Below are 25,173 nucleotides of genomic sequence, written 5' to 3'. Positions count from 1 at the left end.
AATAACAAGACATAAGTACACCCGAAAACCGTCTCAAACTTTGCAAAGTTACAATTTGATTCTTGCACTCTCCATAAACCCAGAACTGTGACTTACTTAATTCTCAAATTCCACATTCTTCAAACAGAATTAATAATGTGCAAAGTACACAGGATCAGGTCCTTATGACATGCTTCAAGAACTTGTATTTGCTGCAAGAATAGCCACACCTATGACTCCACATAACACCTCACATTCAGAAATCTGACCTGAGTAGATAAAGAACGTGGCATTCTGTGGAAAATTAACACTACATTAGGTATTTTTTAAATTTACTTCAAACTGGAACAGCCACGCTGCATAACTCATTGAAACTACACTGACAAAAAGAAGGAATTCATAGAATATTCATAGACTAGAATATTCATATTCAAGCAAAGGTCTGCCCCCGTTTGAATCTTAAGGTTCTTTTTGTGCTGCTAAATAGTTATATCTTTAAAAAGAACCGTTCTTCGCCCTTATGCCAAAATACAGACACTTCTCCAGTGAGCAAATCTCATTTACATCAACTCTAAAAGTCTACTTCAGAGTATTCTGTTCTTTTTCAAAACCCCAATAGCATAACTAAGAGAAAGAGACGAACTCACCTCAGCACAGGCTTTTAAGCAGGTCTTCTTAAAGCCCAGGAGTTCCAAAACATACTTCTTAGATGGATCTGCCTCGTATGTTTTCTGTATTATATGCCTTAAGACAACGGAAAGCCCAGCTCGACAGAACTTGCCGTCTTTCGCGACAACAGCAGGTAAACAGCAGCTCTGCACGACCATAGGAAGCTGGCATTTGGAGATTAAATGGACTTCGAGATCGCCAAGGAGGTTTTTTGTCACAAACTGATTGTCCACATCTTCACCAGTCGGCACTAAGAAAATTTTGAATAATTTGCAGTCACAGTAGGACAGCAAAAACAGCGAAATAGATGTATGAAGAGGAAAGATACTATCTTTGTACTCATGGGACAAACCCAAATATAAATGTTCTTCAGGGACGCTATCTTTCATCTTCCTCCTGAGCTGAAGTTCCTGAAATAGAAATCAGAACACAGTCATAAAAGAATACACAATTGAGAACAAAAAAGAGGGTTTGAAACAGTGGTCATTCCACTATCTGCTAAAACTGATTTTAACATAGGATACCATTAAAGACATCCTGCCTGAATAAATGGACTGCAGGACCTTCTTGAGAGGAAAAGGTTTCACATACACGGTGTCACTTCACATACAAATCACTGACGGGGAAATTATTTCTGATACCAAGCAAAATATACAAAAAGAAAAAAAGATCTCCTTTTAAGCTTTTTAAGTGTATAAACATTTTATAACAAGCTTTTTTTTTTTTTTTGAACAATCTCCCATAACATTAACCATACATTATTGGAAAAACATATTCCTGAGCACCTACCTAAACCAGTCAGTTTTATAAAAGACACACACGTCTTTCTGTAACTGTTAGAACATGTGCACACAGGCTATTTAGGCCACGGGAAATAACATTGCTTTCTATATCAAAAATCATCCTAGCCTAGTGAGATATTAAGTGAAGGTCAAGAGGACACGCAGGAAGGAAAAAAATTCAGCACCTCAAATACAAGACTATTTTAAAGCAGTCAAATACAATAGTAACATAGCTGAAATTAATGTCTTGTCATTACATTAAAAACTTAAATTCAGTTTCCTTGTACTTTGTTTAAAGTTACATTTTTCTTATTAAACCATTCCATACCAGTTTAACATAAAACAATGATGGAATAATTTTTCTGCTCCACCAGCTAATGAAATTCTCCATTGACTTATACACCACAGATCATATTGAAAAGCTTTAGGCACTAGGTGGCACTCTTAAAACAACCATATAGAATAAAGCTTTATTTTTGTATTTTTAATAAGAGAAAGATATCTGAATGTTGCTAAGAAATGCCAGTATATTTTATATATATATATAATTATGAACATATAAATACATACATAAAAAGCACAAGTGACATCAGAACAGAATCAGTCTTTCAAATAACTGTATAGATTAATAAGGTCTCTGTACAGTTACATGAATGTCATTATTTATGTAGCAAAAAGTTTTTTGTTTTAAATATTCAGAATATCAGATTTTTTTTCCTGTAGTTGTGCATCAAATGTATTATTTCATATCAACTATCACCGGGACAAACCAATTGTTCAAAGACAGGCAGTTGAAGAATAAAATCAAGTCCACCTGACGCTAAATGAAAATCATAATAATGACTGTTACATAGAAGGATTTTTCATCTGCTCCATCACATGACTTTGTCTCAAAACAACAGTGGCTCAACATAAGAATCCTGTTGCTTGTCTTTAATTAACACACCTGCCACAAGAAGAATACAATACATAATTAAATATCTACTTTCCTAAAGGCTAGTTTACTTGGATAAACCTTGCCAGCATATAAATCGAGATGGATTCAATATTGTAACCAACTCTGTGGAGAAAATGGTATAGTGAAATAACTGTTGAGGAGATGAGAGAAGAGCTAGTCTTACTTGCTAAATCCATAGTTACAACCATTTAAACTCATATCCCTGACTATAAAAACTTCTTTTATTATTAAATGGTACCCTTGATATGCATTTGGGTTATTTTCATTTTCCATGGGAACTCACAAAGTATACAAACCCCTTTTTTTCCTGGCCACTCTAGCCACTCAAACATACACAATCACCTTACAAATCACCTCTCCTATTTCATTTTATTATTTCTGGTTGACCTTACTGCACATGATCCTTCTATAAACTCTTACGTAAGTTTTTTTGCTGTATAGAATTGCTAAATATTTTGGTAAATTCTGATGATGTTTCTAGTTCCAAAGCAGTATTCTGTTATTTTCTTCTGTTCTTGTAGAACTGGTATTTCAAATCCAGCCCTAAGGACTTCATAAGTAAACCATCAGTGTATCGTAAACTGAGGCCCTTGCTCATTTACCTCCAGAGCAGTAGCTCTGAAGCACTGTTCCCCCACAAAATGATTGAAAGGTTTGGGTTGGAAAGGACCTTAAAGACCATCCCATTCCAACCCCCTGCCATGGGCAGGGACACCTCCCACCAGACCACGTTGCCCAAAGCCCCATCCAGCCTGGCCTTGAGCACCTCCAGGGATGGGGCATCCACAGCTTCTCGGGGCAGCCTGTGCCAGGGCCTCACCACCCTCACAGTGAAGAATTCCTTCCTAATATCTAATCTAAATCTACCTTTTCAGGTTTAAACCATTATCCCTTCTGCTATCCCTACGTGTCCTCGTAAAAAGTCTTCCCACATCTTTCTTAAAAAAGGATAATATTAGACTAAAAATAAATACTTTAAAGATGCAAAACTAGAGGTACTACTAAATCAGGCTACCGATTAAAATGACAAAGATGTCCTGCTTTGAAAATTGGGACGAATGGGTTAACACTGTCAGAGTGAATTCTCCTCCAGTCCCTTGAACAAAATTACTTCTACCCAGTAGCAGCGAGTAACAGATAGCTGCTGTCAGTCTGTCCGAGAGACAGCAACTGATTGGAAATAATGACTTGTCGGGTATTGGGCTGCTCTGTATTCAACCCTGTAAATGCCACAGCTGACACCATCCTATTAATCCATCTGTCTCCTTGAAGTTTGAAATGTAACTTGAAATTTGACCCGTCAAATTCAACTATTCTTACCCTCAGGTACAGAACTATTAGGTAGAGAAGCCACACAAACCAGATAGGCCAACTCTGGTGAACCTTGCTGAAGCAGGATAAACAGACACCATCCAGAGGTGCCCATTCCGTTCTCTTGACATCCTTGGGACAATGTCAGAGAAGGGGAATATGCACGCAGCCAATTTACCTTAATCCACAGGATTTGAATTTAGTCATCTTCTCTAACCATTTGAGGTAAAACTCTGGATTTTGTGCTGAAGCAAAGGTATGCTCGGGAAAGGTGTGCTTTTCTGAATGCCTTGAAGAGGATATCTCTGGACCAGACAGCTTGAGGGTGGTTATTAACTTCTTCAAAACTCAACAGAAGCAACTTTTTTATGAACATCCACAGTAATTTATTCCTCAGTGACAACACGGTGAACTATATCAGAGACTGAACTGCTTTTCTGAACCTAAATGAACTTTTATGACGCCAAAAAGAACACAGATCACAGAAACTATGATGCTCATGATCAACTTCGCAGCACTGTGCTCAAACTGTAAAAACCAGAGCAGTTTGCTGAATTGACTGAGAAGAAATCATTTTGTGGAGGGTAGAAAGGAAGGGCCAAGACTTTTCTTCCCTCTCAGACAAAACAGTACATTTACTGCTTTGAATTTTTACATATAAAGCTTCCAGCTGGACAGGCAGTTGTTTTAACAGGTTTTCTAAAAGACAGATTCTCCTTTAACTAGGTTTTGTGCATGTGCTATAGCTGCATTTATCCAGAAAAGCAAAAAAACTTTAAATACCACTCATTCATAAAAAGCATATATTAGCTTTTTTTTTTTTAAGTAGTTATAAAAAAATCGGAGAGATTCTCGTATCAAGTTTTTGGGTTGTTTTTTTAAGCTAATTCCACTGTTTCATCTAGTTTGACTCTTCTCATGTGGGAGAAGTAAAATGAAAGACAAAGATGAAAATGACAGTCAACATTATAGCTTAAGGAATAATTATTATTTTATTATAATATTTTAATGATTATTAATAATAATTAATATTAACAAATTAAATAATAAAAATAATAAATTAGTAATAAATTATTATTATTGTGATTATATTAAGGAATAATTATAGCTTTAAGGAATCACATCAACAAAAAATGACAGTAACAATACAGCAACAATTAATCATTCAAGTTGGTAATTCAGCTAAAAGCCCTGATGCTGCAAGTACTCACAGTACCTGCCCTAAGGAGCCTTTACAATATACGGTCCTGTTTTTTTCAGATATAGTCCCAGCCTCTCACATACCACATTCCTACAACTTTTCATACCAAAGTCCCTTTTTCTTCTCAAACTGGAAGTATTAAAACACTGACATTGGTTTCCCTGAACCACACTCCCTGTTCTGCTGCTGAGATGGTCAGTTTACATCTGAGTTATTAGACCTATTCCGTGGAGTGGAACAGATTGTGTTTCTAATTATGGTCCACTTAGGACAATAACACTTTCCTTTCTCTGCAGCTAACCTTCAAGGGATGAAATGATGAGCTCTACACAGCAGGAAAATAAAAGAAGTACTGGACCTAGAGCTTCTGTTTGCATCCACAAAACAGATAGGGATGCGACGATTGAAATAGAGGTTGGTCTGATTCAAACTCTCCATGCCTGCACCTGGAAAAGGTCTGAAGAGAGTCACTACAGTGAGAAAAGCAACAAGCACTGCCTTTGGCAACTCTTCTCCTTTCTATTCCATTTCAGCACTAGGTTTCCTGAAATAGTTGGAAAGTGCATAGAAAGTTATCATCACTGATGTGATGAATACTTTGTTCTCACGCTATTATCACCAGTCAGATCCTGTCTATTCGCCAGCTTCATCATTCACAAGAGCCACATAAATTTCATTCATACTATTAAACACGGAGAGTTACTCAAATTATTTTGTCAAACTACTGCATTTGTTTCGATCTTAGAAGATCAGCTGTCTCCAGAAATAAATGCTAAGCTTTTTCTTTTCTTCCCGTCTCCTGTGTAGTACTGAGTATACTATGGGCATTTGTCACTTATTCTACTCTCTCTTGAGCTGACAGCTGGCCTCATCAGCCTGGTCTTTTTCAGACCACTTTCCTAGAGCTGTATCAAGAATAAAAGGCAATAGATGTCCTCCCCTTCCGTGCATCTAGTCCCTTAAACTCCTGTTTAGCTTCCTGCTTTTTCTCCAGCTGCACTACATCTCAAATTCTCCAAGCATTGCCCTACAAAGGAAACACTCATTGAGAAAGACTGTAGTAAGCCAGAACTGGATACATCATGAAAACGCTCTTACTGCAACAGGCACAGGTATGGTGGGGCAGAAAAAAGGAGCTACTTATAAGTTATTTTTTTGCAACCATATTAGTTAGAAGTTGTTTCTAAGTTAATTCTTAACACCTACAAGATCCCAGTGAGCAAAGGACTTTTCCTCTAGTCTTCCTTTAAAAACAGTCAAAAGCTTATGGGGATTTTGGTTTTTTAAACCAAAGGTTCAGCCTATTGCACATAAGATATTTCAGGTGGCCAAAAAACAACAATTGAGCTAATTTTGCTCATAGCTATGTGAACAGCCAAATGGCATTCTGAATAAATTAAGTCTCTATTAGATTCAGTTTCTTTGCAACCACAGAGCTCACCGTGCACGGGGTAAACACAGAAGAAATGCTAACCTTCTTGGAACTTCTTACTTCACCATGAAGAATAAAATGGCCTAATTGGTGAGGAAATCGTTTGTAAATCACCTTTTGCCATTTTCTGACTTCTATACATAGGTGTCTCTTTCTACCAGCTTCAGAAAGCAGTGCTAAAAGTTCCCTTATTTTCCACAGAATGCTTAGCTGGAGATGGACAGCGTAATTTCTGGACTGTCATGCGGTCTCTGCAACTGCCAAATAACACACCTAGCTTGGTACCTTAGAAATATTTTTAATTCATCTTTAAAGTTAAAAGATTTAGACTAATTCAGAAGTTTCTCTTGCTCTTAGTTTTCTAGACATCAAAAAAAAAAAAAAACACAAAAAAGATCACTCACTGACTACCTCAAACATTTATCTAGTAAATTTTCTTTTTCAGCCTCAGACATAGAGTGACCAAAGACAAGCCACCTGCTTGTTAAAGGGCCTATATCTTCTGTTATGGGGTTCAAGTGGAAGATTTCCTGTCTCCATTAAATATTTTCTAGAATTACTAAGATGAAAGCAGCATTTTTAAAAACATTAGAACAGAGATGCTTAAGCAATCATCAAGACTGTCAGCATTCCCATTAGCCAATACCAGGAACCACAATCCTGTTCTGGAAACAAGCTTTGCCACACAGGCAGCTGAACTGCAGGAAGCATTCACTACCACTACTGAAAATCTAACCGTCAAAGCCTGCCCTAGTCCATTCTCACATTCAGTTCTATATGATGCTGCAGATGCCTACCATAAACACCTATAAATTCCAATTTATTTATATAGCTAGTTACTGTAAAAACTTCTACGTCCCATCATCACAACAGTTACTGAATGTCTCAGACTTCCCTCCCAATAACCTTGTAAGGTGGAATTTTCACGTATTCCCATTATACAAGCAAAAAACCTGGAGGATAACCAGCTTGTAGCTCAACGTCACATAGGAAATCTGTACTAAAGCAACCCGAAGAAAACAGACGTTTTTCTTAAAAGATTTTTGTTTTGTTTTGCAGTCCAGTCATATGAATAAAATCAGGCGAAATTTTATTCCAGATGAGCCTCTCACAAGACGTAAACCCAAATAAATCTGTCTGGACTCCTGTGACTTTACCTGTGTTTCCTTAAATTGTTTCTTGTGAGAATATACTCAAGGCCTTCTGCACAGTCACTTCAGAGAACTGCAGACTCCTGCACTGCCATATCCCACCCCCTCACATCGTTTATTTTAGAGAATTCCTCCTAACATCTTGTCTCTAAGCACAGACATTTATAAAAGCCTTGTTTCCTACGTTATTTTGTTTCCGAGATGTTTATCTGCACTATTTTAGCTCTGTAGAGTGTATCTTCCTTGTAAGTTTAGGTACAACCTTACCTTTGAAGGACTCGCTAACCCACCTGGCTGCCTATTCCCGCTCATTTTCACACGCTGACCACCTGTACGTTACATTTAATTTATGAATCCACTAGCAGCTTACTAAGACAGAAGCATCCACAGACACATGCAATAAAATAAAATGTTGTACTTACAAAACCTACAAGACATCACGCTGGTCGCTGACTGGAAAATAGTTTCTCCTGCCACTTTTCCTTCTCTGATTAGACTGTAAATTTTGCGAGAAAAGATGGATTTCTATTCTATACTGGCCTTATTTACAGCAGCCACTGTTAAAAGAGGAGAAGGGAGAAATCAGCTGAATGCAATAATGAATATCATGAGTTTTGTAATGTCACTTATAGATAAGAGAAATAATAGTCTACCTTTGCATAAGAATCACTTTTAGCGTTTAAAAATAATAAATATTAAGCAAGCATACTTGTCACTAATTATACTGTCTGTTACTATTTTCTCTACCCTTTCAACATGCGCTAAATAACAGTTAAATTAGTTTCACTTAGCCTCCACATTAGCAATACAATAAAGTGCTGGCTTCAAATGACATTTCCCAGGAAAATGAAAAGTAAATAAACCCATAAACATTTCGTTGCTGAACAAGATCTCGTTTATTTTCTTACTATCACATGGTAAAACACTTTTAATAAATATGTCAAGATCCGAGAAACGTTCAGCACAGCGAGGGACTTAAAAACACGCTTTTCTCCAGCAAGCGTTTGGCTTGGCACAAAGCACCGGTGCCTTCAGGGAGAGGGTTAGGGAAGCAGAGCTAGATTTACAGCTCAGTCGTACGGGTTTGCTGTGTATTTAAGGCCACCATTCCATCCCCAGGTGAGCCCGCAGAACCTCCATGCACCAGCCCCCCGGCCCCCCTCAGGCGGCCGCCATTAAGCGCCCGCCCCCTCCCTCTCCCCCTCCCGACCGCCGCTCACCCGGCCTCGCGCCCGGCGCGTTCCCGCCCCCCTCCCGCCTCCCCGCGCTGCGCGCGCAGCGGCCCCGGCGCGCGGCCTCGCCTTCCCGCCCCCGGCGCGCGGCGGCACAACGGCCGGGCCCTGCGCTCTGACGGGAGGGCCGGGGGGAGGGGAGGCGCTGGGGGGGGGTTGTCCGCACGCGTACCCCGCTCCGGCCTCCTTCCCTTTTTTTGGGGCCCTCCCGTTTTTTGGGGTGTCGCAGGGATCCCGGAGAAGGAGGAGAAGAAGGGGGGTGTCTCTAGGTGCTGCTGGACCGGCCCCGGTCCCCGGCAGGTAGGACTGGGGTGCGGGCGCTGTGGGGTAGGCGCTTCAGCCGTGGCGGGGGGGACGGTTTATTCTCTTAAACGCTTCGGTTTTAGACGCTAAGGATCGCTGAGATCCCCTTCTTTCCTTAAGGGAAGGTGAGGGAGAAGTTTACGGTGCGGAGGATGGGGCTGCAGCTTCAGTGGAAGCGGTGCGGAGGTTGGGTTTTAGCCAAAGTTTGGCTCTTCCACTCAGAGGTCACCGGGAGGATGGGTATCTGTAAACCTGCTGAATCTCGGTGAGCAGGGATACAGGAAAAGGCAAAGACAATAATAGAGTTATAACCAGTATGTCAGCAACTTAAATCAATGAGCAGTGGCATCTGTTTAAGCAGCCTCTTCAGGGCTGTTTCTGCAGAGCGTTGAAGCCTAGTGGTAGCAGGGATGAACATATTTCAGTTGCATAGGTATGGGTATCTCATTTACTTGAATAAATGTTCTGATAAAATTGATTCTTGTGGCAACAGAACTATCCTGAAGAACAAAAGCATTCTGTAGAAAGGTAAGATACAACAGGAGAAGAACTTTAAACAGGGAACTCTGTCATGTCAATAGCTCAACTGCAAAAGGGAAATTACAGGAGGTAAATGTGGAGACAAGCTACAAAGGAGGAATATAGAAATATTGCCGAGGTGTGTGAGAATGATGCTAGGAAGGCCAAAGCTAAACTACATTCAAAACTAGGAAGAGAGATTAACGGCAACGAGATGCTTTTGCTGGATTATCAGGAAAAGAATGCACAAGTTAAATATAGTGCAGTTGCTGAACGGGGCAGGTGACTTACTGACAGCAGACATAGACGAGGCAGAGGCATCAATGTCATCTGTGCCCCAGACTACAGCGAGGCCTCCCAGGCCTTTCTGTGATAAGGCAGGGTTCAAGGAGAAGAGGAACTACAAGAGGATTGAAGTGTGGGCTGATTGCCTGACAAGTCCGTGCACCTGGATGGACTGCAGTCAGGGGTGCTGAGAGCTGGTGGTATCATAATGAAGACACTCACTGTTGTCTTGGAAAGGTCGTGAGACTGGGGAAGATTCCCAAAGACTGGAGCAAGGCAAGTCTTATATTCATTAGCAAAAAGGGCAAGAAGGACAATTCAGAGGGCTGCAGGCTGGCCAGCCTCGCTCCTTCCATCCATGGAAGGACCATGGAGGAAGCCAATGTCTTGGGTGAGCTGCTCTGAATTCATTGTTGGAATTGCTTCAAGCAGGAGGCTGCACAGGGTGGCCCCATCGGGCCCCTTCCAAACAGAATGATTGATTCCATTTTGTGCTTGAGCCCAGCAGGCAGCTGAGCACCACCCTGCTGCTCGCTTGCTCTCCCCAGGTGGGATCAGGGAGAGAATCAGAGAGGTAGGAGTGCAAGAAGTCACGGGTTGAGTTAAGGATAGTTCACTAGGTAAAGCAAAAGCCGTGCACGCAAGCAAAGCAAAACAAGGAACTCATTCGCTACTCTTCATCGGCTGGCAGGTGTTCAGCCACTTCCAGGAAAGCAGAGCTCGTCAAGGGAAACGGCTTCTTGGGAAGACAAACACCGTCACTCTGAACATCCCCTCCTTCTTGCTTCTTTATCCCAACTGTTACTGCTGAGCGTGGCACCACGTGGCAAGGGACATCCCTTTGATCAGCCTGGGCCAGCTGCTCTTGGTGCACCCCAGCCCCTCGCTGGCAGGGCAGCGCAAGGAGCTGAACAGCTCTTGGCTCTGGGTGAGCACTGCTCTGCAACAACTAAAAACATCGGTGTGTTATCGCCGCTATTTTAATCAAAAATCCAAAACAAAGCATCATAAGAGCCTCTACAAAAAAAATTAACTCTATCCCAGCCAAACCCATGACATTCTCTGTTTCTTAACTGATGTATCGTTTATGAGAAGTAGGAAGCAGCAAATATAAGGCAATAGGGTAATCATAGAAATGTCAGATAAGCAGGTTACTGTGATAGATCGAAATATTAATTTAGAAGTACAATATAAAACACACTGTAGAATATAATATAAAGTGAAAGATCACAGTACTAGTAACTCCATAATAGAAGATTTTATTCCAGCCTTCTAAAATTCTTTGGATAAGATGTCACACAAATAAGAACTGATTAATCCAAGTGTTCTGATTAATACAGTTGTCTGAACTGCTAGAGTGTGTGAGTTTTGAAATACCCCTCGTGGGAGATGACTGTGAAATTATGTTGTCATGAATCAAATCCTGATTAAGATACTAAAACAAAAACCGAAGATAGAAGTTCAGTTTTTCCTGCTTTCCTTGATCTACTTCATCAAGAGCTGCATTAAATCTGAGAGAGATCTGAAAAAAGCGTTGTTGGTGAATATGCAAAACCTGCCACTGTCACAGTTGTTAGATTTCTCCAGGAAGAAAGAAATTCCTGAGGAACAGAAAAATCCAAGGGGGGGAAGGAAGGATGCATTGATGTTTTGGTGGCGAGTGAAATTAATTATTGATAAACACAGAGTAGCACACTGAAAGGGATTTTGTGCTGCTGCTCCATATTATTGGATTTTAAGTTAACTACTGCAGGTGTTGAAGGTAGCTGAAAAGGATGTGAGTGAAAGTCCTCCTTTTAGTAATCAGTGTCAGTGGAAAACGTAAATATAGCTGAGTTTACAAAGAATGGAATGAAAATACCGTTGCAAAATGAATTGAAGGTGTGTACTTTTTTGGAAAAGTGTGCTCAATTTCTTAGAAAATAATAGAAATAGGAGTTCAGAACAGACTGAAAATAAGGCAATATGACCATACCTCAAAATGTCGTGTAGTCGGATCCATTTAACTGACAGTGACGATGAATAAGATAATACATGTGTAGGCACGCAAAATAATAGGTGGCAAATTAATGGCCAGAGAAGGGCTGTAATACCCTGGAAAGGTTGGCTGTTAAGTTGAAAGACCACACATTCTGTACAGTGCTCAATTAATTTTGTGTGATTTTTGGCATAAGACAATAATTCAGTCAAGAAATGAGAGATCAAAATATTCCTAGACAATGAGAATAACAACCTACTCAATTAACATTTTTCCCATAGAACTACTTATTGTAGTCCACACTGGGACATTTTCATTGATTATCCTTCTTAGAAGTGTTTCTTGTATCTCAGGAACTTAGGAGTATGTTTTTACTGTACATTTGGTCTTCTCCCATCTGTCATCAAACAACTCTTACCAGATAATGAGACCTAAGTTGAGACGGGTGGTTTTAGGGCTAGACTAATGGTGTAATGCTTGCTTGCTAGAGGGTGCACTCAAGCTCTTGACCCTGCTCCGCAAGTCATCTACGTGTTCTGTTCAGTTACTGCTGCATGTGCAAAACCAAGTCTGCCCTGGGTCCAAGGATTTTAACGTAGCCCTCTGATGTTGCAGCTGCATAATCAAACTGCTATGCAGTGTCATATTTACTTCTTTCCTATTGCTTTCTCCTAAACAGCATTTTAATTATTTTCTGTACAAAGATTCCACTTCAGCAAGAAAGTCAGAGCGCTCTTGCGCAGAATCACCTATGGCATCATTAATAAAACACTCCATTTTACTTGCTCCAAAACTATTGCATTGCTATATACTGACTTCACCAACAGTTCACGAAAGAATGAATGAGTGTAATTGGATCTGAGCTTTATAAATATCGAACTACTGATCTTGTCTGTAAATAACTGGAAAAGGCTGCTTTCAAAGCAGATTTTTTGAAATCACTAGTATTAGCCCTTGATAGTTGTTATCCATTTGTTTTTTTCAAATTATGCCTTTTTAAAGACAGCTATTGATGTGTTCGTCTTTCCATTAGATACACTTACCATCTGTAATTTATAAATATACATTTTCAAATTTAAAAATCTGCCTAAACTGAATACCAAATTTCAAATTACGGCATATTTGAACTGTTTAATAAGCCCAGTTCCCTCCCTCCTCCTTAAGAGAAATTTCTATTGATGTTTTGGTTATAATTGCAGTGGCCTATGATGTTATTATAATTTACCCTTGAGAACAGAGAAAGAATTGCTGCAATTTCATGCACAGATAAAAGAATAAGTACAAGGAACACTCTTAAACAAATCTGGTTTTCAACCATTTCTTAACAATAGATGTCTTTAAAAAGCTAGTGCTCAAAATAAATTTGGGAAGCATTACCTTCCAAAAGATAATAATGGAATTGTCTTGCTTACGCTTGTTCTCTAAATTCTACAAGCTTACTGAATTGGCTGCTAATGACTCTTGAGGCTACATCTTCCTTATGTACATGTATATATTCCCATAAGAAGCCTCAGAAAAGTAGCTGAAGGTTGTGTGGGGTTTTTTTGTTTTTAATCGGGGAATCATTCTAATTTTCTGTAATTGGTCTCTTAATTCTACAGTTTTTGTACAATAGAGGGTGTAGCAGTCCTAATTTAAGACTGTGGTACTGAAACTTGGAAGCCATATTCACAGAGCAAAGAAATGGAACAGATAACTTAACCGCAGAGCTCAGGAACAGCCAGAAATTTTAATAGAGGTATATGCATAAAAAAAAAAAAAAGATACATGCTTTCCACACACTGATTTTGCTTTTTGTAAGCATCAGAGAGAGACTGAATTGTATCGATGGGACATGTACTGTAGTCTTTGCTAGATCAGTGGAAAAACAGTTACTGGTGTATAGTACTTTCTAGTAGAAGTTCTGCGGCCACCGGAAAATGATTTGATAAGTAGATTAAGGAATAGAGAACAGGTTCTTGAAGAGGATTCTTAACTCTCTGCTGGGTCCATTGATAAAATCCCTATGAAGTCTACTGTATGTAGACTCCTTGATGATCTCAGTAGAGTGATTCTCTGGTGTCTCGTGAAAGCCCAGCATGAGATAAAGGTTCCTGGAGACTTCTAGGCAAGTGCTGAGGAAGCAGACTGCCGCTGCTGGTGCATTGGCCAGAGAGGTAAAAGTTCGCTGCCTTGAATATCAAAAGGAATTCTTCACTCAAAACCTTGGAGGCTTCAGCTGAAAAAAATGTCCAGGCACTGCTTTTGAGCAGAACTGGTGAAAGTTCTTTCAAGAACGTCTTCTAGATTACTGTATAAGAAATAAAATACCCTGACAAGTTTTAAAGTGAGATTTGAAGGGATTATTAAGAATTCCGCTTATCTGTTTTGCAAAACAGCAGGAAACTTCTCTTCCCGTGTTTTTCTCCTCAAATCTATGATTGTTAATTACCAATTAAGTTAGTGAGCATCTTTCTTTGTAGGGAGAATTTCTGATGCAAATGCAGTCCCCTTAGACCTTTTGTTAGAGAATTTGACAGAGAAAGCTCCAGAGTGCAAGATACTATTGCTATGAAGCAAATGGTTTTTTAATTCATTCTACCCTTTTCTTCACTTTATTCCATTTACATAGGTACTGTGGTATCTTAGAGCTCTGGATAGTTTCTTGATATGAAAACCTAGGCTGTCACAAGGGAACTTGGATAAGTCACAATTTGAGTTTATATTTTCTATCTGTTTCAACTAAATTTAAAAATCAACAATATATTTTTCAGACTTTAGTAAATACATAAAATTGCATACTAGCTATTTTATATTTCTATGTTGTATGTTACAGTGAGCTATTCTCGGAAGTTTCAGAAGTGAATTATTCTGTAAGATTTTACTTTGCTCTTAAATGAGCAATTAGATAAAAATCCCTGTATATGCATCTTCAAATAAGAAGTGTAGTAATTGCTTTTCTTGAAATTTGCACTTATTTTGCATTCATTTCAATATTCTGCATGTATGGAATATGAAGAATAAGGAATACTTGCTCTATTTGTGTAAGGATGATGAGTTTAGGTTTTGTAACAGATATGGCAAAGAACAAAATCTAACATCACTTCAGATGTAAATCCAAAGTCAAGTTCTACAACTCTTAAGTTCACAATCAGTCATCTTCTAATGATAATTAATTCACATATTCCCCTTGCTGTGTTTTAATATAATTTTATTTTGAAAAAGTCTTATGCAACATAGTTAGCCACATGCTGTTTGACTTATACTCTGTATGAATAAAGTTCTTTTTTTTATTTATTTTTCCTTCCTACAAAGGCAACACTATGGCTGCTACAGTGAACCTGGAGCTTGATCCTATTTTTCTGAAAGCCCTGGGCTTCTTGCATTCAAAGAGTAAGGATTCTGCTGAAAAGCTGAAAGCGCTTCTTGATGAGTCTTTGGCCAGAGGAACTGACTCAAGCTATCGTCCATCTCAGAAGGTATTAATATTAGACAGCATGCGTCGTTTTTATATGCCTTGTAAAAGCTCCAGCTATTCCTAGTTCACCTTTTATAGCTGAAGAGTAAAAAGAGAATCAGCAACTAAGGAAAAATTAAGAGTAATTATATAATTATATGTTCAAATTCATTGTTCCCTTTTTACACAACATAATTCATTTAATTAATTGCAGTTAATGAAAAAAGATCTCTTTACCTTGTTGGTGTATCCAGATTTGTAGAAGGGCTATTCTGTACTACAGCGCAAGTGTCATGACTTTGCAATGGTACTTCTTGTATTTACTTCTATGTTGGCTTTGGCATTTTTCATGATAAGCTATTGCACAAGCTATCTAAGGTGAATCAAAATCGTATTTTTCCAGTTATGATCAAAGTTAAAAGCTCTTTAAAATGCAGACATTTTTTGCAAACAGATAAATATTAAACAAAAAGCTTTTTACTGATAAAACTGGATCTCTTTTCTCAATATTATTGATGAAGTCATATAAGAATGAAAAAAAAAAATCCCAAACGGTTTGAAGTGTAAATGATTTGCTGGCCAAAATCATCACCATCCTATATAAAAGCATGATTTTTCATCTACTGAAAAATCACTAAACACCTGCTAGAGAGAATATTTGAATCTGAGATTAGCATATGAAAATAATCAAGTGGGGACATCCTACTGTCGCATTGTACTGCCATATGGATACTGAGGGCATGTTCTCCCCTAAGATGCCAACAAGTCAACCTGGAGTGTTCTAGTGACGGTCCGTATGCTGATACATTAGGAATATTTTGTTTCTACATGTACATGGTTCCAAAACATCTAAAAGGCACTATTACTGCTACAGCATACGTTGGTTTGTAGTTTTAAGTGGGAGCAGGGAGCCAAATAATCACAGAATCACCTGGGTTGGAAAAGACCTTCAAGATGGAGTCCAGCCACCAACCTGATGTACTGGGTACCATCCCTAAACCGTACCCGTTAATGGCACATCCACCCATCTCTTAAATGTGTCCAGGGATGGGGACTCCACCGCTCCCGTGGGCAGCCTGTTCCAATACTGTAGATGGGGTTGGAAAGCCAGTTCTAATAACAGCTCAACTGGTAGTCACCCAACATCAGGTGAGACTGGGGCTCAGCCCAGAGAAAGAAATCTTTTGTTCTCCTCTTTTCCTTGTGCCTCCAGTGTCAGCTGGACTGCAAAGCTCAGAAATGGAGAAAAAAAAAAAGTACAAGAATTCCTTCCTCTGCATTCTCAGGCCGTAGGATTAGTTTCTGGTTGACAGTGGTGTCCAAGAACAGAGCCAGGAGCGTGGGGTTACGACAGACAGAGGAAGACCATTTCTGACTTTATGCAACAGAATGTCAGTATGCTTTGTGGGGCTTAGGCTCAGGGCTCATCCCAGCGTACAGCGGAGAATTGTTCACTTCTCTCCAAGCTGGAGGGATACCTTTCTCATACACATTGCTGTGATTAATCGCTCATTTACAGGCTCACTTATTATCCATTGCTCACACTAAGGCATCACTAAGAAGATCTATTGATTTCTGTTGAGATCTAAATTATTAGCGTGCTAGGTGAATATGAACTGAGATTAAGATTTTCCTTCATCAGGGAATGAAGTATTGATATCCGGTGACATCAGATGTCAGCTTACATTTTCAGCATATATTCAGTTTTGTCTTCAGAACTATCTCAAATTTTGTGTTTGTTGTCCCTTTGAATTTTAAAAACAGAAAAAATTTTAATTAATGTTCCAAAGAGGATCTGTGTTTAGATAAGAAGCATTTCTTCCTCTGGAAGGTGAGTGGTTTAGTAACTAACTGCAGCTTAAACATTAATTTGTGGCTGTGATATAAAAAGATTTAAGATATAGCCAAAAAAATTTTGTATAGGTGAACAGCATTGTGTGATACTTTGTTTGCCTAACCGGTGATGTAACTAACTGCAAACTTGCAAGTAACTTGCCTTCAACTTTTGTTTCTGTGTTTAGGAAGTAGAACAACCAAAAGTATCTGTTACCAAACCTATTTCCAGTAAGCAAGAGCCTAAAGCTGCTTCTAGTTTGCCTTCTGGCAACAACAATGGCAAGCCCACTGCATCAGAAAAGGTGAAGAAAGAAACAGAAAAGAAATCTTCTGATAAAGTGAGTCTGATTTTTGTTTTCTGTTGACATAACTCCGCTAACAAATTTGAAGTGTTTTACATGTAAACTCCCTTTTTCTGTGTAATCTGTGTAACTCAGCTCTCACTAATTGTGCATAGCTATGAGCCTAGGAGCTGCCTTATCCAATTATGTTGTCACTTAGGCAATTCAGCTTAGGTCTTGGGACAATTGAATGTTTTAAATATAGCAATAATAACAGGTTAATAAAATGTGTCAACCCGAAATGGAGGTTTCCTGAGGATTTTCTGAGGATTTTGAGGTGAAGCACAAAAAGTGGGCTTGAGCTCCTAGGTCATAAATATTTTGGAGAAAATGTATCTAAGGAAAAGATGTTCTGTGTGTGTGCTGTATAAAGTACCCCATCTTATACTGCTAAGCTAATTGTTCCAATCATTTTCTCATTTTAATAAGATCCATTAGCTTTCTGCATTTTCACATTTTCTGTGTGTGTGTGATAGGTAAAAGCAGATACTGTGGAAGGAGCTGATATGCCAAAGAAGCCCAGGCTTGAGAAGCAAGAGGCTCGTTCCTCTCCTATTACAGTTCAGACGAGTAAAGATTTATCCATGCCTGACTTATCTAGCTTTGAGGAAACCAGTGCTGATGATTTTGCTATGGAAATGGGTTTGGCCTGTGTTGTTTGCAGGTAAGTCAACACTGCTTCATTGCAATTGTGTATGTGCTTCTGTTTGTTTGGTTTTGTCTGTGTACTCTTTAGTTAATGCTATCTGTAGGTTTTGTTCTGGAAATCGCTTAAGCACATATGCAAAATTAGTACATTTAAGCATCCTTTATGAACAAGAATGGTTGCTTGAAAATTAAGCCTTTAATGAGAAACTACTTTTCTTCTTCGGGAAACAGGACATGAGAAATAACAAAATTAAACAAGATACCAAACCTAGCATAACAAATACTGATTTTTAAGTATTGGAAAACAAGTTCAAATATTAATAGCTAATAATAAGCAACATTCTAGAAAATCTGTTCTCTTCTGAGTGCATTTTTGGTGGTGTTATTATGAGTTCTGTATGGGTTGCTCCCATCTTCATAATCGTTTGGCATTACTTTACACATGACCATGTTTTTCAGTTAACCCTGTAAATATATCTTCAATCCTGCAATCAAGATGGGTTCTTTTCACTTTTCAGCAAGGGCTTATAAAAATGGATCATAGCAACATTCTCTTAACAAGACATCTCAACATCTCATGTTAACAAATATTAAAAAATACACTTTCAAATATTCACCCTGGGATCAAATAACTTGGATCAGGATTTGGTTTCACAGATGATTTATGTCCTTGTAAGTCCCCACTGCTGCCAAAAGGAACCATTTGGCTCTTCCAGTTGTGCCTCCTTCCTTGTCCCAGTTAGGGGTGTATCACCAACACGGTATGTTATAAATTGAATCAGCTTCTGGATCAGCTCTCCACTCAGGTTCTTTGGTAGGTTTACATTTCAGTCAGCTTAGTGAGCATACTTATGCTGACACACGTGGATACAAAAACATGGGGCCAGGGCAGGGAGGAAGATGGGACTGGCCAGACTTCTGGTAGCATTACTAATTACTATATTCTAGCTCAGCTTAAGCCAGTTGGGAAGCCATGTTCTGTTTAACTTTATCCTTCAGTCATCTCCGTGGTCATTCCAGTTGTGCAGATAAGGAGGTGCATCCAGTCCATGCAGGATAAATTTCCATTGTCACAGCTAATTATACTGTTAACCAGTTATGCAGTGATGAGATTTCACATTATTCCCATGTGTTAGTTCAATTTTTTTAATCTTTTTATTATATTTTTATTATAGACACTGAAAAAGGAAGAGCAGTTCAAACATATGAAGTATGAAATAAATCTTTCAATTTTACCTTCCTGCAATAGCACTAATAAAATAGCTCCTATTAAGGTGATGCCAGAGGGAGGGAGAAGCACAGCAGGAACAAAACAACCCATAGAAAGAGGATGGCAGCAGTCATCCAAGACTTGGTATTTGTTTTCATTTTATGTGAAGCCTACTGGAACTGATGTCTTCTGGTTCTTGATTTCCAGCTCAAGCTGGGTAGGATGTTTTTCAGAGCACTCACACTTCATACTTTCTAAATCCAACATTTGTTAACACCGTATTCCACTACTTACTTCTCAGCTGTCGGTATGGGGGCCCTTACTGAGGCTGTGCATCTTGAGTCGAAATACTGACATCCCTGTACATATGAAATATAAAAAGCACTGGATACTTCTGTAAAATAACTCTGGTATGAATAGTATTTGGAAACTGACAGCTATTAATATTTGTGTGCAAATAGTTGTGAATGAAAACACCGTGTCCAGTGGCTGAGTACATGGGGTTCTCTTCTTATTCTTAGCCAAATGTCTTATATTGCTTAAGAAGACAAGTTGACAACAAGACCCCAGCTGTGAGTTCACAAATGCAAAAGAGTGCATTTGAATTTTAACTATTCCTTTTTTTAGTAGATGTAGAAACCAAAGTAAAGACATTAAATGTTTCTCTGGGATTTGCTAATGTAAAATGTGTTTGCACAATTATCAGGGGTATTGAACTTTGATGCCCATGGTGTTTTTTTTCTTGTTCTGTTATACCAAGGTAGGCACAAAGAAGGAGAGTATTAAAATAACTTCACCCTTCAATGCTTGCAGATCATAGAAAAACAGGGCTCAACAGTTACAAGGATCCTCAGTTATATGAAGTAATATTATAGCAATTTGCAGATAATACTGAACTTTTTCTTAAAAAAAAATAATTAAATGTTATTGAAAGAACAACCTTATTTTTACGGATACTTGTTTGTTTTCTGAAGGTAAAAAATCAATAGGCTTGTTTCACAGCTGTCATTTAAAAACAAGGCTGGTTTAACTTGATTCTGGGAATGAACAGTTCAGGCTTTTTTTATTCAGTCTGGGATTACCTTTGTAAGTTTTAAATAGGGTGAGTCTCATCCCTTGAGACATGGGGTTAAAACATCACAGCTTTGTTCCGACCCAGTTTATTTAGGAACAATAAACAAACAAAATGGCTTTTGAAATATCCTGCATCTAAAATAATAGGTCCTGGAATTTCAGAAATGTTTCTTTCTTTGTTTTTTAAATAGCCCATTTTAAAGAGAAAAAATGTTTAGAAAACATTCTAGTGTCCATATGGACAATGCCTTCAGGCTTCATTTTCCTGTTATATAAAGAAATAAGGAATTACCTTTCTGTACCCATCTACAAATAGAGTTTCCATGGTTACCTGGTACCTGCTCCTCAGGGATATGAGCAAAAGCAGCTTAGCAATTAAATAGCCTGATTTGTCATCTGAAAGAAGAAATCATTAGGAAACTGGTATTTGGCTAACTCACAGACATACTTCTAGTCATGTGTACATCACTAATTTGTCATTTATATAGCGTGATTACTTTCACCAGAGACCCACGCAAAATTAAGTCCTCATCACCAGCTTACGTGTTTGCTCCAAGGCAGTGCTGCGCAGTTAATCCTCTCTGTTCCATCTTTCCATGATTCTGGTATTATCTCAAATCCCAAGTGTCTGTCTGTAGAGACCAAAAGGATGGCTAATAAAACACCTGCAAAGTAGTATATTTTGGATGGTGATGCTTTAAAATCCTTTAGCAGGAAGCATTCTTACATGCTTGTCAGTGCAAAATTATTTGTTCTTTATCTGTATTGCTCTACGGTTTGCAACAAAATTATCCAAATGTAGGCTAGGCCTTCAGATGCTACTATAATAAAAAAGTCATAATTGGTAAACATTGAGTTATCTCTAAAATCCCTAGGTGAAGAAAACCAGATGAGACTTTAATTTCTAATATAAAAATGAAAAAAGAAAACAAGAAGTGTCATGTGTGCATGTTTAATAATATTGGACTTTTTAATGTAAATTCTCGTGTGAAAATCTAAAAATTCCAAATTTCTAAAATATTATTTCTCATACACGGGGAAAAAAAAGGTGATGTAGCTCACTTGCCACAGGCACAAAATATTTGTGAAAGTAAAAATATTTCTAGTTTTCGTCTTAAGCCTTGCAACATTTGCAACAATTGGATAATCCTTTAAGTGTTTTCTCCAATAATCTGTTCTTAACTATTTGCTCTGCAGGCAAATGACAGTTATTTCTGGGAATCAGCTAGTGGAGTGTCAGGAGTGCCATAATCTCTACCACCAGGATTGCCATAAACCTCAGGTGACGGACAAGGAAGTGAATGATCCTCGACTTGTGTGGTACTGTGCTCGCTGTACCAGACAGATGAAGAGAATGGTAGGAGTCATTTATTTGTTAGTATGAGCACTATTTGAACAGAGCAGGTTATTTCTTATACATGAGGATATCTTATAGTCTGCAGATGTCTTTGGAAGCATGTTGGAGAACCCAAACTATTCTACTATCATCAGGCTCTGAACTCAGCAGAGTATTTGCTTGAGGTCAGTTATTGCACAGGCTAGCCTTTGCAGTGACTTAAACTTTTCCTTCGATATGCCCATTTCCTTTTTTTTTCAGCATGAATTCTACCATTTTACTTGCAAATTCTTAGACTGCTACAGCCTGCATCCTGATACTGCTGGATCATGTCCATGTCTTCCTCAAGTTTACCCTGTCTTTGCCTTCTTTCTGTGATGGCACAGTGGTTTCCTGTTCCGTAAGCATCAACACTGCCTCTCTCCCTGCAGTAAAATAGAAAATCCTGTTCAGTAGGGCTTTTTGACTGAACTCTGTCCCCAATACCATATTCACCATGTCCTCCACAATTCTAATCTGTTACCTTACTTCTGAGGCACTTTTCAACTTGAAACTGTAAAGGCTAGACTGCAATATGATAATGCTAGTGTTTTTTCTTAGAACAGTCTATGTTGTGGAGCCTATAACTAGCTTTTGTTGCTGTTTTTTTCTACACAGGCTCAGAAGACACAAAAACCACCTCAAAAACCCGCTCCAGCAGTGGTTTCAGTTGCACCAGCTGTGAAAGATCCATTGGTCAAGAAGCCAGAAATTAAGTTGAAACTTGAGACCCCATCAACTTTTCTAGCATTCAAGAGAACAGAAGTCAAGGTAATGCAGTTTAAATTTTTCAGAGGGAGAATTTGCATTCCACTGCATAATTACATGTATTTTTTTGAAGTTAGACCCATCTTTTCTCACAGGAACCATGAATGAAAGTCTGCTATACTGCATGTACTGAGGTGGTACCATAGCACAGTGGTTTTGCATTAGCCCTAAAAGAGCTGAAAAAAAAAAAAATCAAGTCCCTAAAACATCCAGCTGTTGACTATACTTTTATGTTAAAAGAGAGTGAACAGAATTTATTCCAGGATTTTTTTAATGGTATTTTATACAAGTAGGAATCCTCATAATTCTATAAAAGATGATTTGCTCTTTGTGGTCAAGTAACATTCGTATTTTTTGTTAGTTAGAAGACTTCTTGTTATGGTAACAGGGAAACCCAGATGGTTTTGTGAGATCTAATTTAGGAGGCTAAAGCATGTTGTCCCATGTTTCTAATTCCCCAAGTTATTTAATAAATGCTGTTGCAAGCTGGTTAAGGGTGGTAAACCAGAAGAAGCATAATAAATAACAAATCTAACAAATGATGACCCTTACCTAGGAAAACACATCTGTAACTCGGAATCAAAGCAATTATTCTGCGTTTGAAGTTGTATTTGCTGTTGTGCTGCCTGGATGGGAACACTTGTGAAAAAAGTTGGGGGATCCCAATGCCATATGATAAGCTGCTAGCTTTATTAAAAAAAGAAAGGGGGGGGATGGGGGGAAGGTATTACTGGTTTTATTTGGCTGGGAAATTTGAAGTTATCTGCATCCTTTCCTTTTCCTGTTAATGCTTTTTAACTGTAGTGACCAGTGATAAAATAATGTCCACTGGGTGTTCCTGGGAAAAGAACTGAAACAGGTTCAATCTATTCCTGCTGTGATGTGTTATACAAATAAATGCTACTATAATAAGAACGATTTCTTTATTTTAGACCTCAGCAGCAGTTTCGGGGAACACAGCCAGTACAAGTGTTTCCTCTTCAGCAACCAGTGGCCTTACAGGATGGGCTGCCTTTGCAGCCAAAACCTCCTCTGCCAATCCATCAACTACCAAACTGGGATCAACAGCACAGAGTGCCAGCGGGAAACCTGCAGCTTCTTCAAATAACCAGAAACCCGTGGGTTTGTCAGGGTTGGCAACTTCTAAAACGGGACTCGGGTCAAAAATAGCTTCTGGTAACAACAGCACAAGCCCTGTACAGCTGAAACCTCCTCCACCTTTGACGCTAGGGAAAACCACTCTTAGCCGTTCGGTAAGCAGCGACAACGTCAGCAAAGTAGGGCTTCCTAGTCCCAGCAGTACCACGCCGAGCACCAGCAGCCAGGTGAGCGGTGGGAATGGCAACAGCGGGACTGCGGGTAACAGTGGGAGCAGTGCAAGCAAAACCACAGCAGATACTGGCAATCAGTCAGCCTCCCTGAAAGGCCCGACTTCTCAGGAATCACAGCTCAATGCCATGAAGAGGCTACAGATGGTCAAGAAGAAGGCTGCTCAAAAGAAACTCAAGAAGTAGTGCCACTGCTGGCTGATTCTGTTGGTTGTGTTCTGTGAAGCAGCAGCATTTGTGTTTCTCTTAAAGAAAATACCACAGTTACTGGACTGAACCAGTAATTAAATCAGGGAAGCCCAAAACCGATGTACAGGAGGCCAAGCTTAGGTAATCCTAGTATTCCTTCTGACTTTACAAATTAGGAATTGAATATGCTAGAGGGATATTTGCTATTACATGCTCCTGTTTTATAGCTCAAAGCAATGAAATGTGAAATTGTAAACATTGGGTCTTCTGGAGTATTAAAAAAAAGATTTATGTGGATACTTAATAAATTGGATTTAATGAACCTGTCATTCTTAAGCAGTACTATTAATAAAAGTATTATTAATCTGGGAAATCACTACCACTTCTCTTTCACCCTGTTTTCTGATATTTAAAATGCTTCAGCTCTTCAGAGTTCTGTGTTGTGCAGTTAATGAAGTTTATCCCAAATTGTACAGTTCATTAAGGAAAAAATAGATTTTTCTTTTTACCGGTTTCAAAAAATTAACTCTATTTTATATTGTGAGAATTTTAAGTGGTGTATTTTGCTTTTGTGCACTGAGAAACTTCATCTCTTCCCTCAGAGAACAGCAACAAAAGGACAGGAAAGGGTAGAAGATAAATGGTCCCTAACTTGTCAGAAGAGTGGAAGAGAGCCAAAACAGTATTTTCAACCTGTAAAAAACCTTAAGGTTGTACTGTTATAATGTGAATGGAAAATGTGTTGGGCAGTGTATCTTATAATTAAATCCCCAATCCCATTGAATCACATTGTTTTGATATGAGAGAGAAGGAAAAACAGAAAAACATGACAGGAATCACTGTGTATGTCAGTGTGTTAGCTCCCTTTTTGGTGCACCTTTGATCATGTTGTGTGTATCAAAGTAGTAGTGCCTGCTAACCTATTTTGGAAAATGAAGTTTACGTTCTCAACTGTTCTAGCATAGCCTGTGTGATTACTATTTGAGATCACTGCCTTTTGATACAAGGAGTGAGCAAAGGCAGAAGTAATAGTTAATGACAGCATTGGTCACTGTTCAATACTTCGTATGGATAAAATCACTCTCTGTTTGTTACAGAGTTATAGCATGAGTAGGAAAATCTTTTCTAGTAATTTCTGGGGGAGGTAGAAACAGGAGAAGATGCATAT

General features: G+C 38.7%; 2 protein-coding genes across 4 annotated transcripts in view; one reads left to right on the top strand and one right to left on the bottom strand.

Moving 5' to 3' along the window:
- Nucleotides 1-8,767, bottom strand: part of GSTCD (glutathione S-transferase C-terminal domain containing) — a 75,264-nt gene extending 66,497 nt beyond the window's left edge. The window contains exons 1-3 of one of the 3 annotated variants that reach the window (XM_066996838.1): nucleotides 8,704-8,767; nucleotides 7,906-8,040; nucleotides 627-1,058 (exon numbers count right to left, since the gene is read on the bottom strand). In XM_066996838.1, coding sequence (XP_066852939.1) covers nucleotides 627-1,037 — 411 coding nt within the window. In that variant the 5' untranslated portion in view covers nucleotides 1,038-1,058; nucleotides 7,906-8,040; nucleotides 8,704-8,767. Of the gene's footprint in view, nucleotides 1-626; nucleotides 1,059-7,905; nucleotides 8,041-8,136; nucleotides 8,658-8,703 lie in introns of those variants that run through there. The other 2 variants (XM_013195760.3, XM_048066442.2) reach the window with 2 other exon arrangements.
- Nucleotides 8,768-8,873: 106 nt separating this feature from the next.
- On the top strand, nucleotides 8,874-24,384 carry INTS12 (integrator complex subunit 12). Its single transcript, XM_013195770.3, has 7 exons — nucleotides 8,874-9,015; nucleotides 15,095-15,258; nucleotides 17,258-17,410; nucleotides 17,890-18,077; nucleotides 21,543-21,702; nucleotides 22,339-22,491; nucleotides 23,421-24,384. Exons 2-7 carry the CDS (start codon nucleotides 15,103-15,105, stop codon nucleotides 24,000-24,002), a joined length of 1,392 nt encoding a protein of 463 aa, XP_013051224.1. The 5' UTR covers nucleotides 8,874-9,015; nucleotides 15,095-15,102; the 3' UTR covers nucleotides 24,003-24,384.
- The last annotated feature ends 789 nt before the right edge of the window (nucleotides 24,385-25,173 follow it).

This window comes from Anser cygnoides, chromosome 4 (assembly GCF_040182565.1).
Source record: "Anser cygnoides isolate HZ-2024a breed goose chromosome 4, Taihu_goose_T2T_genome, whole genome shotgun sequence".
In the NCBI taxonomy this organism is placed as follows: domain Eukaryota; kingdom Metazoa; phylum Chordata; class Aves; order Anseriformes; family Anatidae; genus Anser; species Anser cygnoides.
The sequence above is the reverse complement of the archived record's forward strand: the minus strand, read 5'-3'. Positions and strand labels throughout refer to the sequence as shown.

Excerpts from the sequence above, each read along its gene's own strand:
- INTS12 (XM_013195770.3), top strand. The coding sequence starts at position 15,103 with ATGGCTGCTACAGTGAACCTGGAGCTTGATCCTATTTTTCTGAAAGCC. Across the intron at positions 15,259-17,257 it reads GCTATCGTCCATCTCAGAAG|GAAGTAGAACAACCAAAAGT; the intron begins GTATTAATATTA and ends TTCTGTGTTTAG. Across the intron at positions 21,703-22,338 it reads CCAGACAGATGAAGAGAATG|GCTCAGAAGACACAAAAACC; the intron begins GTAGGAGTCATT and ends TTTTCTACACAG.